General features: G+C 34.1%; 1 protein-coding gene across 1 annotated transcript in view; it reads left to right on the top strand.

The window, feature by feature from the left end:
• Positions 1–20,096, top strand: part of LOC129001237 (tensin-1) — a 386,355-nt gene extending 366,259 nt beyond the window's left edge. The window contains exons 15-26 of the mRNA XM_054428467.1: positions 1,980–2,141; positions 3,075–3,251; positions 4,062–4,230; positions 6,194–6,397; positions 8,815–9,038; positions 11,820–11,928; positions 12,394–12,589; positions 14,404–14,631; positions 15,032–15,178; positions 15,785–15,909; positions 16,427–16,578; positions 17,358–20,096. Coding sequence (XP_054284442.1) covers positions 1,980–2,141; positions 3,075–3,251; positions 4,062–4,230; positions 6,194–6,397; positions 8,815–9,038; positions 11,820–11,928; positions 12,394–12,589; positions 14,404–14,631; positions 15,032–15,178; positions 15,785–15,909; positions 16,427–16,578; positions 17,358–17,517 — 2,053 coding nt within the window. The 3' untranslated portion in view covers positions 17,518–20,096. The remainder of the gene's footprint in view (positions 1–1,979; positions 2,142–3,074; positions 3,252–4,061; positions 4,231–6,193; positions 6,398–8,814; positions 9,039–11,819; positions 11,929–12,393; positions 12,590–14,403; positions 14,632–15,031; positions 15,179–15,784; positions 15,910–16,426; positions 16,579–17,357) is intronic.
• The last annotated feature ends 25 nt before the right edge of the window (positions 20,097–20,121 follow it).

The raw sequence follows: 20,121 nt of genomic DNA on the forward strand, positions 1-20,121 counted from the left end.
AATAAACAGCTCGCTAAGCTTTTGGTATATTTGGTCTTACTAGAAAAAAATAAAAATACCCCCGCCGCAGCAAACCTGCAGACTAAGCGAGTTTCCATTAACTTGATTGGATTTACACTAAAATGCCTCTATAAAAATATCACATTTATTTCCTATTTAAATAGAATTAGTTTAACGAGTACTTAGGTTTGCTGCAACAGGGAGGGTAAAAGTGTTTTATTTTTGTAAAATGTTAATAGTTTAGTAAGAAATGAAAGTATTTCCCAAAATTCGATCAAAATATGTTCATAAACAAGCAAACTACAACAGTTGACTTATTCTCCATTAGAATAACGTGGGAATTTTAAATTTACAATTTTTTGGAATTTTCTCCGTAACCATTAGGCGCACAACAACGCTTCAATGTACTAAATTATTTGTTTTTTTTAAGCTCTACAAAATGGTTTGGAAAGAAATTGTAAAATTTTGTGTTTTTGGGGTAAAATATGGGAAAACCCTATTTTTACCCCATAAAACCCCGTTCCCCTAGTCAGATCATGCTGGTTCACGAACTCGTTCAAATAAATGTAGGTTCTTGTTTATACCAAATTTCATCAAAATCGGATAATTTTTGCTTGAGTTATCGCGCTAACAGACACATATATATATAAATATATATGAATTTGAACGGATGGTGTTTTTGGCCTCTAGGGACCTCAAAACGAAAAAGTAAATTGGTCCCGGGTCCAAGTCTTACCATGAGTACTACGGTAATAGCTTATTCCCTATATAGGAAATTCGCTAAAACTCAACAAGTTGAAAAAAAGTCAATAAAATCTTTTTAAGTTTGTATAACTCCAAAAAACTTACCTGAGACCCGAAAAATCGTTATGTTTTTATAGAGGTGTGCTTCTTTTGTGTATAAAACATTGAAGTATGTTGATATTTTAATTTTTGAAATTTATATGATAGAAATCATAAACGTGATGGTCAGGGACAAGCGGTACGGTCGTGAATTGTCTGGCTGGAATAATCTAAATCTTTCTAAACAATCCTACAATTATACTGTTAGTTATAATAAAAAATATGTGTTTCAATTGAACTTAACTTTTCAATTTACAATGATATTTAAGTTATTGTCACGACCAAACACAGTATAATCCATAAGGCTGGATTGGTAGTGAAAAAAACCCGCGATGGTCGTGACATTACGTGTTATTTGGCTCTGTTCTGGTGGTAGCCCTGCACCTCATGTTCGAGGATACAAAGTGGACTTCTAGGTTAATCTAGCAATGAAAATATCTTATAAACAAAAATTAACACCATGTCTACTTCATCAAATGACTACGTACGGTCATGGACACACCAAAGTTACAAAAAACACAAACTTTCCTTTATTAATCTTGTAATTCCTCCTTTCAACTCGAAACAACACCACAACGGCACTACAATCCACCCTCAACTAGTCTCTAAAACCAACTGACTCCATCGACGCCAGGCTTGCCACTGTCGTGCTCCAAAGATGCAATTTTCCCCCTAATGGTTGTTACGTTAAATCGAGGGACAGACCTATTTAGTCATGGTAGTCAGTTTACAATGAAAACAAAATTATCATATGCTCCTTTTTCGTAAGCTTAATAACTATTGATGTACCTAATAAAAATATGACATTATATATTTCGACATGAATAATTATTCTTAAAACAGCATGTAAGTTGCACAATATGTACCCTAGGGACACGTGACGGTCATGAGTTTCGAGACTTTAAAAATACGAAAAAAATACCTAGAACCTATTCAAAGCCAAATAATTGTGTTTAACATGTTGCCCCCGTCCCAAAAAATATTAAAACACATAATGATAAACTACATATTCAGTATCTATGAAGTAAAAGGCCTGGGACATAAAAACGTACGTTTCAAAATTTTCACTCCAATAGCTCATTGCTAAAACATTTTAAGGTTTTGTGTTAACTAATGTAAATTTCTCTATGTTTCAGGACGATCGTGAGTGGAAGTATTAGCCATCACAACAGCAACAACTTGACTTGGTTGCAACGACAACAACAGAAGCTGCGAGAGAGGAGAGATGTCCAGCTAAGATCGGAAAGACTTCCTCACGAGACAAGGCTACTTTCTGAGCTCCGTACTGTACAGACAGGGTAAGAAATGTGATGAATCTAAAGTTCACAAAGTTCACAAGTAAAAGGATGACTTAGCAGTCACGGACATAAAAAAGGGCTTATCTCCATATATTTACTGAACTTTAGTGCCATAACACACTAAGCTACACTGGATCAAATCACTTGTTTCATCACACTGTACTACAACTCGCATTGATCAATGGCGTAAATGTGACTCAGGCGGGTATGCTCCAGCGGTCTCAGAACTACTGGTTTGGGATTTTTATATTGTCTGCAACGTGAGGAGCATATTATGCCATACTGCCTCGAGGAAAATATCTATAAATTAAATAATTATCAAAGATCAATCAAAATTCTGTCTTTGTTTTTTTTCGACATATTAAAATTAGGTTCTCAAAAATATTTTACATTTGAATTTAAATTGTTATCATGAGTTTAGCGTTCTTTCTCAATCACATTACATATACCTTATCATGTGACCACAGTTTAAGACAGCGCTTGGTGTCACCAATTGCCATCTGTGGAATGGCTTCCCGTGCATTTTAAATCCCTTCATGAACGTTTCCAGTTTGTGGCAGCTCTGAAAAATCTCTACTTAGGGCAGATGGTCTCTGAGTGTCTTATATAGGATTCATCTGTTTTTGCTCAATTGGTGATGGGTTTGTGCATGAGAGTGTGAATGTGATTTCTTAATTTGCTTTGCTGTTTCTTTCTGTTTTTTTTTTATTTCATTATTTTTAGAGCCCTTGTTACAAAGTTAAAAAAAAAACGTAGGTAATTTTACAGAGAAGAATCTTATGGAAAAACAAATTTAGTTAATTCAAAACCTTTTTTGAGTTAAGGAATTACAAAAATTGTGGAATTCTACAGAAAATATTCAGTCACAGCTCGAAGGGTAACTTGAAATGAATTTTAAGTAACTACAAGATTGTGATATTTAATTAATTGCAGGCAATACCGCAGTCATCGGCCTTCGCCGAGTCAGCGTCTTGATGGATACACATCGGATACCACACTCTTTGCTGACGAAGATGACGAAGACTTCACTATACCTCTTCACATCAACACCACCACTTCTAAAACCACCAATGGCAGCTCAGCGCCCGTCTCGCCCTTACTACCACACAGGTACGAGCTATAGAAGTTACTTAGAGAAGCAACGAATGCAGAAGTAACATTCTCGTGACAGTCTATACTGCCACTTGCTGTGAGCTGTGACATTTACTTTTAGTAGATTTTGTATTCAAATAGCATATTATTGAATGAACTGCTCATATAGTTTGCTACCCTGTCAAAATTCTTGTTTCTATAATTTACAATACTTTGATGATTGATGTGACAAAGATGCTATTGTTTGCAGTAAGATGGCCCTTTCAGTTTGACTTGGTTAAAAAGACTCGGTATCTGACAGCAGTAAAGTCTGACCACTGCTCTTCTCTGAAAGCTCAATAAACTCTTCAACTGAAAGCATTAAAACTGCTAAACCATGTCCTTTGTGTAGTATGGGTCTTAAGAGAGATAGTCACCCTATCAACATTACTGGTAACATGCCTTATTGATATGCAAGTTGTGTCTACTGTCCTCATATCTGCTTTTATTTAGAAATGAAGGTGCTGAATAAATTTTGTGTTACTATTTCTGTACCTTAAAGCCTTTTGCTATGATGGATTGGTACTTTGAATGAAAATTTTGGATTAGTCAAAAGTAATTGTAAAAAGTACAAGAAAAAATTCAGAAGTGAAAGAACATTTAGGACGTTATGATCTTCTTAGGACGGTAAATATTGTTGAAATACATGGCTTATGGGCTCTCCGTTCTGCGTGGCGAATGAGGAATATAGAAGAGTCTGTGAATCTTTAAAACCAAAAGTCTTATCTATCTTAGTGTATCTTTCCAAAAATATCTAGCATTTTAAAAATTACACTTTGTTCTGTTCAGGACGTCTTCCAGAAGAAACTATCCCAACTCGACTTCCGTGTCTCACTTCAATACGATCAGCAATTCCACCATGGGACGCCAGAAGTCCGAGAACTCCTTTGATAGAGAGAGACCTTTCGTAGCCGTAAAGCGCTCTCACGAGCAGAGCCGTAAATATAGCGATTCAACGGTAAGTAACTATAATTTACTCCTGCTTGATCAGCCTTACAAGTGGGATTACCCATTTCATCATTTAGTTATGAATTTGTGGGGACTGTAATCCGATAGTGTGACTTTGTGTGCATTTGCATTTTTTTCTCACCTCTTTTGCTTGAAAATAGGAGGTTAAATTGTTTAACTCTATGTAATTTAATTAGGGCATTTAAAAATATATGTTTTTTTCTACTGTGCAATAAGCTAAAGACAGCCTTTTGAGTGTGCTAGCTTTGTAATTTTTAAAAACTTAAAAAATTCTGTTAAACTATTTATATTATTGTAAATACTATCTGTTTTTGCTGTTGCAAAGTTGTTAAAGCACTTTCCACAAATATTCTTGTTTTGAGCTCAAGTTTTGTTTTCCAGTTACAAGAAAGCTTGTCTTTGAATCACATAATTGTGTAGAGTAGATTAAAATGACACAGAGCTCCTCAATCAAACTAAATAGTTAATACGATGATTTTGTTTCTTTATTCTCTTTTCAAATAATTGCATGCAGTTAACCAAAAGCTATCTAAAACCAAAGTTTATCTAATTAAACTGTTACCGTGTATATATAAAACACAAAAAGCAATAAATGTCATATCTATCATCACTTCATGCTCACTATGTACTTATATAGCACCTCATGAATAGTTAATGTTTTATTTAACGTGTTGCATTAACTGTTATTTATGTGTAAATTGGTTCAGTGTTCATTTTCCCTTCTCTTTTCTTTGGTTTCCCTGAAATTTCCTGGCCTTTTTGCAAGGAGTTTGTTTTTTTTTATAACCACTTCAGTAAATTTATATTAAAATCTTCTACTTTATATTCTTGCAACTATTGTAACATTTTGTATGTTTGAATATTTTTAGTTTCTACATATTAAACATTTTTTTTTAACCTGTGTATTTAATTAGTTATCGAGTTTTAAAAAATTTGAAAACAAACTAACAATGTTTAGAAAATGAAATTAAATCTGACAAATACAATATTGTTACCAAAGACAACATATCTCTTAGAATATTTAACTTATATTTAACACAGGTATACATTTTTGTTCATTTTCTAAGGCCTGTGTTTGTCCATCTTTGTTGGTTTACACCGCTACACATTACTAGACATCTATCCATTCAATATAATTAATATCTAAAGTAATAACATAATTCTCATTTTTTTTATATGAATAAAAATGGGCCTGAATCTTGGTTGAGATTGACTGTTTTGAAAATGTGTTGCTATCAGTATAGCTTAATTTCTATAAAATCTTTAAATTTCTTTCCTTTTTGAGAGAGTGTAAAGAATTTGAAAAATAATTCATAGATTTGGGTTATCTTAACTACTATATCAGCATTGTCCATTCAGGTGATGTTTTACAGATAAAATACAATACATCTTCATCAGGGCCCACAGAGTCAAATATTTTAAGGCGCACAATTTCTAAATTTGTTTTCAATATTGTTTTATTTGTTTGCTAATACCACATAAATACAAATAAATTTCAATCAGCATTTCAATCTCCAAAAACTGGTTTTAGCTATTTATTTTGCCAATTGTTCAAGGGAATGCCCTCTAACCCTTGATAAGAGAAAGGGAGCTCTAAAGCTGTTTGCAGACCAGGTACTATTCAAATTGCTAATTTAAAACGAGAGAGGAAAATATATAAAGATGTTACAGGTTGATTCATTTTGACCAGTAACACTTGTCATCGTCAGATACAATTGAAGACTGAGAAAATCTAAGTTACATCCTTGCTTAGATATTTTACCCAAAGTTTTGGAAAAAAATATTTTTTCCCCAAAATTCTAGTGATCAATAGTATTTCAGCAAGGATGCATTGGTGCTATATTGATTCTCTCAAGTCTGTTCACAACCCAAACCTCTTTCTTCTTCTCCTCACTAACATTGTGAATGTTTGAGCTTTTCGTGTGGCTGATTACTAATATTATCGACTGCAGAGTCCCGACTCTTTCCCCGGACCCTCGACTCCGGACTCCGGACTGCTGGTGGAAACTGAGAAGCAGAGGTTGAACGGGTTCAACCACGCGGTGGGTAACGGACTGGGAGGAGATGCGTTGTCCAGCCTGATGGCTTCCCTAGCCGCGTCCTCCTCCCCCCCCAGTAACGATAGTGACACAACTAACAGCACCTCCCACACGCAGGTACCACACGATAACACCGTCTTGGTTACGGGATGTTCAACTCTCCGAAATTGGTTTAAATTCAGTCTATGTTCAGAGATCCCATTATAAGATTTATGCTGTCAATTATTTTTTGTCATTATTCATCGTGATTGGTCATTAAAGCTGTTTGATGAATTCATTTGCATACCAGATTTTCATAGCTCTGATTCGTTCTGGTAGTGAGTGACTCGGGTTTTGGCTTTATATCAGTACATAACCTTATCCTTTTTCAGGGCCTTTAAATAATCCATTTTGTGATGTCATCATGCGATTTACACACAAAGAACAGATCACTTAACATGATAACAGTGCACTCTACACCAATCGTTGCGGGCGTCCCCGTTTGACCCATAATTGAGTATTAAGATTTAAGAGTATTTTTTGTTAATCTTGTGTACCCCGTCACAGAAAACGTACTACTATAACCCAGAATGCCAACCGCATGGTAAAAAGCATTAAGCGTTTTGAGAGAGCTTTGCCTGTCAATACGTAGGCAGCGCCACCAGCGTTGCTATGCTATTGGCGCTGCCTAAGGATTGACAGGCAAAGCTCTCTCAAAACGCTTAATGCTTTTTACCATGCGGTTGGCATTCTGGGTTATAGTAGTACGTTTTCTGTGACCCCGTTCTCGTGTTTTTTGTGTGTTCTTGAAGTGTGAATCGCTAAGCTACTGTACAAGATAGATTATTTTAAGGTTCTGTAAAAGTTACCATTGGCTTGATAAAATCCCAAAACTCGGGTTATCCATTACTTAGACTGATCAGAGTCTAGACTTTGTAGACTAAAATGATAATTTTTAGCATAAACCTTGTAATGAGACACTACTGTGCATCATTTGATGACTCTGGAAGTATTCATCAACAAATTAATATAATTTAATTGAACAATTGGATTTAAATATGACATAAATTTATGTGGTTAAACTATTAAAAGTGTAGTTCATATAATATTTCTTTTGTTGTTCAAAGGTTTATTGCGGACATTTTCCATCACGAATGATGGAAAATGTCCGCAATAAACCTTTGAAAAACAATAACTCACCATCACCAACAATGAACTTCAAACAAAGAATTTTTCTTTTATTATGCAAAATGTTTTGGAGTTGATTCCTCTTTTTATTTGATAGCTTATACAGTAATTTTAAATGCAGTGTTGATTAAATTTTGATGTATAAATTTAAAAAAAATAATCAATTACCGGTACTGACAAAACTTTTTGCGACATTTTAATATGCATCTAATTTTGTTTTTAATAAAGCCATAGAATATTTGTTCGTTTCAGATGTAAAAACTATTGTAGTTTATCTAGTGTGTTCAAAATGCTCATTTAATTAAAACTTTAAAATAAAGTGGCAGTGAAAGTTTACCACACATTTAAGACTTAATATGAATGAATTACGATTAATTCACTATTATTTTTCCTTCTTTTAAAAAGTGATTTTTCTTCCGTTTAGCAATCAAAAAATTACAATTCCAATTCAAATTAAGAAGAATTGTCCACACAACCAACAGTGTACTTTCTCACACTCACAAAGCACGCATGGACTAATAAGCACTATCATGCTGTGATTTTGATTTTGGTTTCAGTTTTCATTGCACAATTGCTTTACTGGCATGGAATGTGTGAAATAGCTTGTGTTACACCTGCTTGTGATGTCATAACAAAAGAATTCCATTTGAACCAATAAATACATATTTGTTGAAATTCATATTTTTTTCCAGCCAATTAATACGGTTACTTAAATTACAATTGCCTACTTTTAAGACTAAAAGTAAGTTAGAGATTAACATTGTTCAAACAATAAATTATAAAAAAGGTTCTATTTTTATACAATATTTATACTATATCGTAAATTTATCAAATTTAGCCTACATTTCATTAAAATTATAGTCCATAGAAAAAATTTGGTGGAGATCTTATAAATACTTTTACAGACATTTTGCTAAATAAAAGTAGCTTATTAAAGGGCTACTGAATAATAGAAACATTTCATGAAACTAAATTAAAATTGAGAGTTGTAAATATGTAAACATTTTCATTTACTAAAAAAAAACTTAACATTTTTGGGTTGGATTTAATGTATATTAATTAGATTGTAAGATTTTGTTTCATGTAGTATATAATGTAAGATTCTTTTGTATTTCTTGTACTGGAGTAGGATCTTCCCCATTATTATTAATTAGCTTAAGAGAATTTAAACAGCACTAAGAGTGAGAGCTGATATTATTTTTAAATACAAAATTGGCTACATCTGATTCATAGGTACAATAGCTAATCCAGTATCTGAATTCAATGATCCAAATAAGTCGAAATGAGTTAAAATAAGTTCATTTTATAAATAATGTTTTTAACTTCCCAACAATTAAGTAACCTATCTCACAAAGATTGTTTTGCAGCTACGGGATGAAAGTTACTCCTCTTGGCGCACAACGTCTATGAGTGAAGACACAGGGGTGGGGGGCAGCCCCCCTCACTCCAGCAGTCCCCCCCACTCTGGTAGTTCACGCCCCCAGACCCCCGCCTTCCCCGTTCACCCTCGCACCCCTTACATCAACAGCAGCTCCACACAGTTTGACACCCTTACGTCTGCGTTACCCCCCAAGAGTCCTACAGCGCAACGGTAAGCAATGCATTGTTGTTACACTTGTTTATTTTACCTTAGAGAAACTTTTATCACAACTTAATCACAATTTTGTTGGAAAGGTATTTTTGAAAGGAGGGGTCAGATAGCTCGCCTGAGAAAATTAGAATACAGAGGGTAAAACATGTAATGGTTAAAAAACATTACTGATATTTTGTTATAGTGTAGGACTACTGCAAAGAGTAGATGGATTTTTCTTCACTGTTGTACTTAATAAGTCCTACATTAAACATAATATGACAGTGTGGTGTTTTGTAACCATAGCCTACTGTGTCTCAGCCCCTGAACTATTAATTTTTTCGGCTGAACTGGCTGATCTGTGTCTCGATAAAAAAGTTGTTATCAGCCACTTGACTTTCCTTTCAAATTTTTAACAACTATTTTATTTAACCTAGTTTAATCTTTTTTGACAATGATTGATTCAACCAAAGTTCCGGTCTTAAGGGCTTGAAAGGCCGAAATGCCATTTAACTAGGCAACAAGTAATTTAGACCACTTGTATTGCTGATATTTGCTGTTATGAATTATAAGATTATTCATAAGGTAAACTTCATGTTTGTAACTTGAAAATGTATCAATTTTGTATTTTTCATTCAACATGTTCAACAGACGGGGTTTAAAAACTCTGGGAAAATGGTTGTCAACATCAGCAATTTCTAGGTATGTTTAGTCCCCTCTTTGGGCAGAAAAGCAGATCATTTCGTTAATCTTGGTAGATAGAGGTAGAAGAAATAACAAATTTAGGTATGGTTGATATCAGGTAGCAAGTGTAAAACATAGCAATTAACATTAAGTATGTTTAACGCGGTAAAGTAATTTAACTCTAAATATGACCCTGGTAGATTAATATTTGTTTACAGCCCTAATTTAGTTAGACAAGTTTTAAAACAATGCAGCTTTGCATGAGACAAAATCACAGTACAATGACCTGAAAACACAAAGCTTACAGTTTAACAAACAAAACCAATGTAAATAGACAGTAAAATGTTCCGGTTCAAATCATGGTTATTGTAAAACAATTTCATTTAAAATACTGACCATAACATCATGGAATGGGCATACGGGAGGGACGATTTTATAATTAAAAATTATAAATAAACATTCATTTCATTTTTATCTTATATATTTTTTTATATTATCAGCAAGTTTGGTTGGTTAGGTTAGGTTATGACAGTTTAATTTTATAATTAAGAAGTTAATTTTATAACTAAAAATTATAAAATTAACTCAATTCAAATTTTTCAACTTAGAGGTTCTAGCGGCGAATGCTGACACTATGTTAGCCATCGTCCCTCCCGTTTGTCCCACCGATAACATCATCTTACTTAATATAAGATCCATTCAATTTTTTGGGAAAACGAGAATAAAAATCATCCTACGTTTGAAAGAACTTTGCATAAGTAATTGATTAAAATTGAACAATAGGATATATTTATATCCTATAATTATTTAAAGCTTTATTATTTTAAAGGCGGGATTGTCCTATCTATAAAAAATCATTTAAGACCTTATAATTGATTGTGATACCAAACGTATGGATGAAAATTATTTTAAATTTGTTGTCAAATTGCTCATAAGTTCAAGCTTCCCATTGGTGGTTTTAGGATATTTCCCATATAGGGACGCAAGACTGATTTACTTTTTCATTTTGATGTCCCCAGAGGAAAAAACCACTATCCCTTCAAGTTCATATATCAGCGCGGTAACTCAAGAAAAAATTATCTGATTTAGATCAAATGTGGTATAAACATGTAAACCTACGTTTATGCGAACGTAGAATGTCCTATCTATAACTTCTGTCATTTTTTCCTCTCATTTAGTAAGGGTAAAACAAATTTAGTCTTTTGAAGTGTTTTTGTACAGTTAATGGTTTCAGAGAAAATTTGAAAAATTGTAATTCAATATTCCCATGATATTCTATTGAAAAATATATATACAACATATGTACCTTGCTGTAGTTTCTTGTTTATGGATGTATATATATATAAAATTTTGCAAATTGATTTGTTTCAAACTAAGGCTACATTTTTTTATTACCTTTTGTGTAGCAGCAAACCTAAGAAATCGTTATACTGTTGTTTAAATAGGGAATAAATTTGACATCTGGAAATGTTTAATCTAGGTGAAAATCTAAATGAGGATCGAGGATGGAAATTCCTTTAGTCTACACGGTTGCTGCAGGGGAAGGGGGTATTTTATTTTAATATTCCACCGTGGCTGTCATTGTTTTGGGTCCTATATGGTTTAATTTAATTCACTATTTGATTTTTGAACTAAGTAAAAGAATATCCCAAAGTAAAATTTTCCCTCCAGTATATTTTTTTATTTTTTGTCAGTCCACCCCGTAGCAACACTTTGTTCTACACCTTGTGTACCATACCTCTTTTGTTTTTATTTAGCCTGTAAACATATTTAAAAAAAATAATTATATTTCTTTTTCAGTATGAAATGAAACCTAAACAAATTGAGAGATCATTTACCACTCACAGTGGTGTAATATAATACCAACAAACAATCTGTGAGCAACCCTCTGCTAATGTTAATTTAATCACTTGTTAGGTAAGGTGTCTTTTTAATTTTCCCTCTAATGAAAAATTAATTAATGTAATGACAGCTCAATTCAATCTATTCAGCTCATATCTATATAATATATATTCAGGTATTGCCTTGAGGACAACAAATCGCTCCATATTTCCTACGATTGAATCTGCAAGCCTTGGTTTGGAACCATAGTTTTAACACTGAAACGTTGTTTTACAGCAAAGAGTGGTCTCCAATAAGTGAAACATTAACAAGAGATCACCGAGAACATTCAGTCAGCTCATTCCGAGGATATGAAAGTGACTCACACACACAGTACAGTCCCAAGGTAATTTAGACATTTTTAATTTATAAAATGCACTTTTCTGTGATTTTTATTTTATTTGAATGTGGAACTATTAATGCAGCCTCACCAGGATTTAAGTCTGTTTTGATTTAGAATAATTTATAAATAAAAATATTTTTTTTAAATGCTACGTTTTTAAAAGCCCTAAAAGTAGAAAATAATTTATAAATATGTTAAGATAATAAATACTTGTCAGATTTATGAGGTACCCACACCCCTCCTATCCACCCTCAAACAATTTTCGAAAGGTACCAGAATGCCGTTCTGCCACTGGATGGAATCGAGTACTGGATATAGATATTCTTTACTAAATACAATAAAACATTTCTAGTTTTGATTGATGAAACCAAAAAAGCATTTTTCAGGACAACTATACAAATAGTCTTTGCCAAAAATTAAAATAGAGCGATCTACCTATGTAAGTTATAATAATTTGTTATTCTACAGGGCCTAACATATTCTAGCAGCCACAACGGAACGATTAACGGCGGCCAATCTTCGCCAAGCGTCTACTACGGTCATTCGCGACGCTCGTCGATCCACTCTAATGGAGAGCCTCCGCAGGAAGTGTCCCCGGCTCACGTCAAGTTTGTCCGAGACACTTCTAGGTTCTGGTACAAGCCTACAATATCGAGAGAAGAAGGTAATGGCTACAGTCTGTGTTATGACATACTATCACAGGTTTACCAGGAAGACTTAAGTATAAAATGGCTCTTTAAGACGGCCTCACACTATGCTGAACATAGCTTGGGATCAATATTTGTCAATTGATTTAGATGTATTCTATTTTGTTGGTTGTTGTCGAGAAATCTGTGCATTAGTTCTAGTTATTCGATTACCTGCTTTAATTTAAGTTAAGGTTAATATAAATTGAGTAAATAAAGGTTTCAAGTTTTATATCGACTTTCTAAGTTTTACAACCTTAATATTTCCTTAGTACCGTAACCAAAAGTAAACAAAACTAAATGCAAACCACAGCTGTCTACAGACAAATATTGATAGGGTCTCAGGGGGCTGGTCAAAAACCGATGAGAACCTCTTCTGCAAAGGAGTGGGGGATTGTGGGAGAGCCCCCAATTTAAGAACAATTAAAATTTCCTCAAATTCAAAAAAAATGTACAGTTAAGAATTAATCACATTCTAAGCTAAATCTTTGACAAAAAGCTAGTGTCATCGGTGGGACTCGATCTGATTACCTTAGGGCCCTTTCACACGAGGCCACTAGTGGCGGCCACCGGTATCCGCCACCGGTTACCGGCCGGGCAACTGCAGTTTATGGTACAGGCAACTGACAAGCCATTCCACTACAGCCACTGTACAATGGTAGTTGTGACAATGCTGTCGAACAATGAACATCCTTCTTCTCACGTTGATAATAAAGAAAAGAATTCTTATGGAGAATATTGTAAAATGTAGTTTGCTTGTTTATGGATATATTTTGATCAAACTTGGCAATTTTATTTATTTTATACTAAGCTATTAATATTTTATAAAAAAATACACTTTTTAAGTTTCCTTGTAGCAGCAAACCTGGGTCCTCGTTAAACCTAATTTTATTTAAATAGATTTAATTGGATCTATTATACCAATGTTATTTATTTAAATTTGGCGCTGTAACATTTCTTGATGAAATTGTAGTAAAGGAATTGTCTATTGGAAATCAATTCAGACAAATGGAAATTCGCTTAGTTGGCAGGTTTGCTGCCACGGGGGTGTTTTAGTTATTATTGTAACTAATCATCCAATCCTTTGAATATCTTAAACCTGCAAAAGTATTATGCCACTATGACCTTATTTAGTATGAGCCTAACAATGATATTGTTTAGAACACCATAATAACAAGTCCTAAGACGTTGAGTGTGGCCGTTCCCAATTTGGTACGGCCCCCGTACGGTGCGTCTGTACCCGATCGGGAACGCTCGGCTTTGCCTTTTGTTTATCTTCGTTTTTGCTCTAGTGTCGGTTGAAAGCGGACCTATACCACATTAGGGTGTAGTGTGTGACTTGCATTTTGTTATGGTGTAGGATGGTAGTAAATGTCCCCGTAAAATCCCCGTCTGGCAATCTTAAAAATCAACTTTTTGTCCTGTCTTTTTCCCTCCATTTGGCAAAACAATCCCAATGGGCGACGTTCCAAGCAGTGCTGCTATCTGTGGGTGTTTAGCGAACTATGTCGTAAAGCAGGACATCCCCGCACGTTATTTGATATTCGTCAAACCGAAATTGGAAAGCCAATCACACGCGGCAGTTGGGTTTGTTCGACGCTGAGGGCTGCACCGCATTGGGGATACGCCTGCCATTTGACGTGCCGCAGCGAACGTGTTAACATTACCATCCCTTCACGGTCTCGATTGAGGTTTTATTATTTTGAATTATACAACTAAAAAAAACCATTTTCTCAACTGTTTGTACTTTTAATCCAATTTTTCCTAAAAAATGTTTTTTTTTTTTTTGCAGCAATAGCAATGCTGAAAGATCGGGCGCCTGGAACGTTTGTGGTACGAGACTCCAACTCCTTCCCAGGAGCGTTTGGTCTCGCACTAAAGGTAGCCACCCCTCCCCCCAACACCCCGGGGAAAGCAGCTTCGTCTTCAGATCCTCTAACTGAGCTTGTGAGACACTTCCTTATTGAACCAACGTCGCGGGGAGTGAGACTTAAGGGCTGTGCTAACGAACCAGTGTTCAGTAAGTTGAAACATGGTTACATACTACACTGTAGATGTAAGGGAAGCAGCGATTAAAACTGAAAGGAGCGAGTATTAATGGGTTCCGGCTTTTACTTTTACTATCACTTCTCTATAAGTATAAGCCGATTTCAAAATTTGAGGTTTCATAAGGTTTGTGCTATTGTTTAATAAGTTCATGAGTGTTTCAAATTTCTAATATTTTTGGTTAACCGAAAAAAGTGAGGCATCTGGTTTTAAATTCTATAATGAAAAACATCATAAAACTTATATGATTTATGTAATGGGGGTATGATTTAGGGTAATGTCAAAAAATCCTTTAAACATTTTCTTTCCATCTTAAAACAATTCTCCCTATCATAGTTGTATGAGCTAGTATCATGATTTGTCAAAACTTGCAGGTTCCCTGTCTGCATTAGTATACCAGCACTCTCTAATGCCCTTGGCCCTTCCTTGCAAACTGTCTTTGCCAGAGTCAGACACTAAACTACCCTCCGAGTCTACAAGTTCCATCAGCTCAGCACAGCAGCTGTTAGCTCAAGGCGCAGGTAACTTATCAGCCGTTATCTTTTATTCTACTTCTGACTATTATATTACCTATTTTTTTTTTTTACTTTTGTGATTTTGAAATTGGTTAAAGGAAAGCCCAGAGGTTATATAAGATTTTTTTGTAATTAGAGTTGAGCTAGGTTGCTTAACCCTTTCAGTGCTATGGAACGATATAACGTTGTACGCCTTTCATCCGAAAAGCGCTAAGCGACGATATATTGTGCCGGCGCGACTTTCGATCATGTGAGTTTAAATGAGCATATCGGTTGACTCGGTTGTAGTTTCGAAACAGCGATGGTTTCTTTTGATTCCTCATATGATTGAGGCCCAATATATCGTTGCTTGTCAACTTTTCAGATGAAAGATTTTATTTTTACCGATTTTTTTCGCACACTACACTTCGCCCCCGTAGCAAGCCTAGCACTTTTCGGACGAAATAAGTAAATAACTCTAGCATTTTTTGGAAAATTACAAAGAAAATTTCTAGCATCAAAAGGGTTAAGAGTAAGATGGTGTAACATTGTTATTACAGTGGTTGAAATCAGCTGTTTCTAAAACCCAATATTAGATGGTGATGGTAACATGTTTTTTTTTTCATTTTTCAGCTTGCAATGTCCTTTACCTGCTAACTATAGACACTGAGTCGCTGACAGGTCCTCAAGCAATCATACGAGCTGTCAATGAACTCTTCTCTAAGCCCCTACCACCTGCTGCTATTGTGCATTTCAAGGTAATATATATTTCTACTTCCAAATGGTACCTATTTTCGTTGTTCGGAATCTTTTGCTTTTTGCAGCCTAACATTTGCCTTAGATCCCTTTAACTATCCTTTTTTTATCTAAGTACAATAATCAATATACGTAGATCAAATTTGATGTCTACCAAAGTAAAAAAAGACATGTTTGTCTTAATGCATTACCAAACCATTATAATATAACCATAAACCTTTGGGGAATATGTTCCATGTATGCCTGAGAAGGTTTCTATCTTATTTCTATTTCAGTATCAACCTAGGGCTCTGTCCCGGGCAGTCAAAATTAGGCTATTGAGAATGATTTGAACCTATCGTTTTCATGGGATACAGTTCAGATAATGATTTTATTGTTATCATGAAATTCTGGTGCTTATTGAAATGAAGAAATGGGGAACATTTTCAAGCGTAAAAATCAGCATTCTACAAAAAAAAGCATGCCATGATTGCCCAATGTGAAGCACAAGTATATAATAATTACCTATATTTTTTTCAGGTTTCCAGTCAGGGCATAACTCTGACAGACAACAAGAGGCAGCTGTTCTTCCGCAGACATTACCCCGTGGCTACTATCTCGTACTGCGGTCTCGACCCTGACGACCGAAGGTGGACTCAACGCAACGAGGCTGGAATGCCTATAAGCTCTAAGTACGAAGTATTCTGTAATCACTTCTTTTTTTAATCACCCTTCCTTAACAAACCAACTGCCTTACCTATCCTCTCTAATTTGGCACCTTCGGGACATTAACAGTGCCAGATCACAAAAAACTGTTATTGAAGGCAATAAAAAAAGCTGCTACTGCGAACTGGGAAAATAGAGGAATAGCAAAGATTCTGCAAATAGAGAAAGTTAAATCAACTATTACAGTAGACTCTTGATAGTTCGAAATTGGTGATGAATTTGAATTATCAAGAGTTCGATTCGGAAACCAGGCCATTTTACCGCTTTTTCTCAGCCAAGGGACTCCAAATTCTACTGATGGGCCTTACCTCTGCCGATATAACCTGGAGATCTTATTTAGTGTAAAAAACTTTAAACCTTTGAAAGATTATAGAATGTGCCTTGTTCCTAATAAAAACAATTGAGAAAGGTCGGTTATTCTGTTGTCAGATACGATGAATTACTTTATGTACACCTTTACTGCCTTAGGTGTTTAACTGGCCAGTAGCTTAACAAGTCCTTTGGTCATTCCCATTTGAACCCAACCTTAGTCTGTTTGCACCTATGAAGGATTAATAAATGATCAAATCTACCCACATAAAAACTACTGTACGTTTGGAATTATAGAAACATTTCCTTTAAAACATGTTTGTCCTATTTCTAATCAATCCAAACAAATCCCTTTATTCCTTTGGTTTTACCAATTTGAACAAAATAGTTATCTCACCGCAACACTTGTCTGACATATTGGTTATTTTTCTTACAGTCGGTGTTTCGGTTTTGTTGCAAGAAAGCCCGCCAGCAAAACTGACAATCAGTGTCACATCTTTGCGGAGCTGGAGCCTGAACAGCCTGCGACAGCCATTGTAAACTTTGTATCCAAGGTGATGATGAACAGCAGCCAAGGGAAGTCAAACATTGTCTGATGGAGACACAGCGCTTAACCCTTCCTAGACATCTGAATCTTTACACCAGACTTATGAATTACGATAGATAATTTAGTTAGTTCTCTTTGCATGTTTGTTGGCACAATAGATTCAAAATCAATTTTGGCTGTCCAATTACTTTTAGACTGTGCAGAAGATAAAGAAGAGTAGGTAGCGAATGTATGAAGTAGTCAAGTTACGAGAAAGTTTAACTTTCTTAGTCGAGTGATAAATTTTAAAATTTATTACAAGTAAAAATGGATGTATCACTAAGCCTTGCATGGTTTTTAACTTTTAACTCGATTTTTAATATTTATTTGTTTAATCTTTTATTTTATTGTGCTATTTAATTGTTGAGCTATTGCCTTTTTTGCTGTGAATGACAAATAATTAGTTGTCTTATCGTTAAGTTCTTTATTCTGAACCAAGTACAACGTTAGTTTATTTTTGTTAATATTTCATGAAATATGATTTTATATCTGTTTATATTGTAAATACATACTAAATTTGTGTTAGTGTGTTCATCACGAAGATATAACGATTCGGTGGATTTACCGATGTAAAGAAAGTTTTAATTATTGTTAAATATTTGGTTGCTATATGTATGATGTGTGTTTATATGTATGTAGTTTGGTTTATTCTATCAGAGGATGTAAAATATTCAATTTATTTGTCTTTGTCTGTTATACATTAACTTATTATTTAGATATGAAATAATCGTAATAGTTTTATTGGGGCATGTGTCTGTTAAATGCTAATTGACTGTTTTTGTGTGGTAATCGTGAAAAGATATTCGTGTACAAATAAGCAATAACGCTCTGTTTTTACTTTAATCAATTATTTTATGTTTATGCAGTCAGAATTCAAAACAGCACCCAACAGTTAAACAACACATGCTTGCCCTAATAAAATAAAATAATTTATTACCAACAATCATATCATTTGTGAATGCACGTAGTAAACTTGTACATTTGTAAGAACATAGCGTACAGTATGTATCAAAACTGAGTTTGTAGTTTATATCCATTCTGATTCTATAAGCCAGAGTGCCTTCTAAAAAGTGGCAAATACCACTTCCCTAGTTCAAAGGCTCTAATAATAGTTATAATCCATCTGTGTCATTTGATGATCTCTGTGTAGCAATTTAATTGTAACTTTTAACTGAATTTCATTGCAATGAAAATATTGGGCTCTCAGGCAACAAAAAATTGTGTTGCTGTGTTTTTACATAATTTGGATAAAGTGTAAATTAGCTTAAAAATTTTGAGATTTTGTCAATATTTATACTAGACTGAGTTTAACACTCTGAATATTTTGAAATCATCTGTTTGTCTTCCAAAATAATTGTAAATTTTGAAACAGGCGGAGCTACATCTTAAGATGAGCTCCTAACTACTGGGGCATTACCACATAGCTAAAAGCTATTGTGGTTGGCAAGATTTGAACCCGAGGCCTCAAGGACCGAAGTCCATTGCTCTAACTATTACACCAGCCACCCCTCAACACATATAATCTGAGACTGAGTTAAATTGCTAACTGAATTAGTCAAGTGATACGGAGGTGTATGTGCCATATTGTTCCTTATAATTGTAACCGGAATATCTGGTGCAATAGCTCAAAATAGTCCTGTTTTCAGCTTTAATGTCCACTATTTTAGAAGGCAATATATTTCCCTTTAGTTGACTCTTAAGCTCTACACATTTCAAATAGAGTTTATTAGCATTTACTTGTATTACTTCACAAGCTACTACTTACTTATTATAGCTTTCACGAGCTTTATAGTGATTTATTTGTGAAAGTAAATATTACGGAAGTTAATATAATAAAGAATGAAGTATAGTTTAAAACAGTACCAGTTGTAGTTTGTAAAATATAGGCTCATCTTTTGATGTAAAATAATGACACTAAAGATTACTAATGTAAAAATAAATTTAATATGATTGGATCTATTATTTTGTTACAAAAAAGAGCAAGTACTAAAAGATTGTTAACAACGTAAGGATGTATTGAGTATGTTGATAAAACTGATTTTAATGTACCAAAAGTTGCTACAATTTACATGTAGAATAAGTTAAAATGTTTGTAAGGAAGGAAAAGTATTTGATGACTGTTTAATATGAATATACCAAAGCTGGCTCAATTTATTCAATAAAAGGTGCCTTCAAAATAAAAGCTGCATGGAAATTGTTGAGATAAAATCTCAATTTTATTGATAACTGTGATTTTTTATTGTTCATTCGCTTTATTAAAACATCTTTAAAATTTGTGTTTGATGGGAAGTAATAAATTATTCCGTTAAAAATTCAAGGCATCTAATAATTTAGTTAGCTGCCTTAAAGGTGATTTTTAAGCTAACTCAAGTATTTGCTTTAAATGTTAAACATAATATTCAAAACTGCATTGGCGATCAGACACAACTCTTTAATAATAATTGTATATAACATTACAGTCTAAAATTAGGCACATGAATAATAATAGTTTTAATTTATATTTAACAATGTTCCCAGATAGTTTAAGAACTATGTATTTAACAAAACAATGTAATTAACTATGTATATAAGTAAATATATAACTCTATAGATTCACAACTATGAATTGTCTTTC

The sequence above is a fragment of the Macrosteles quadrilineatus genome, unplaced genomic scaffold, assembly GCF_028750875.1.
Source record: "Macrosteles quadrilineatus isolate MER2022 unplaced genomic scaffold, UCM_ALF_1.0 Scaffold_8__2_contigs__length_117827958, whole genome shotgun sequence".
Taxonomy (NCBI): Eukaryota; Metazoa; Arthropoda; class Insecta; order Hemiptera; family Cicadellidae; genus Macrosteles; species Macrosteles quadrilineatus.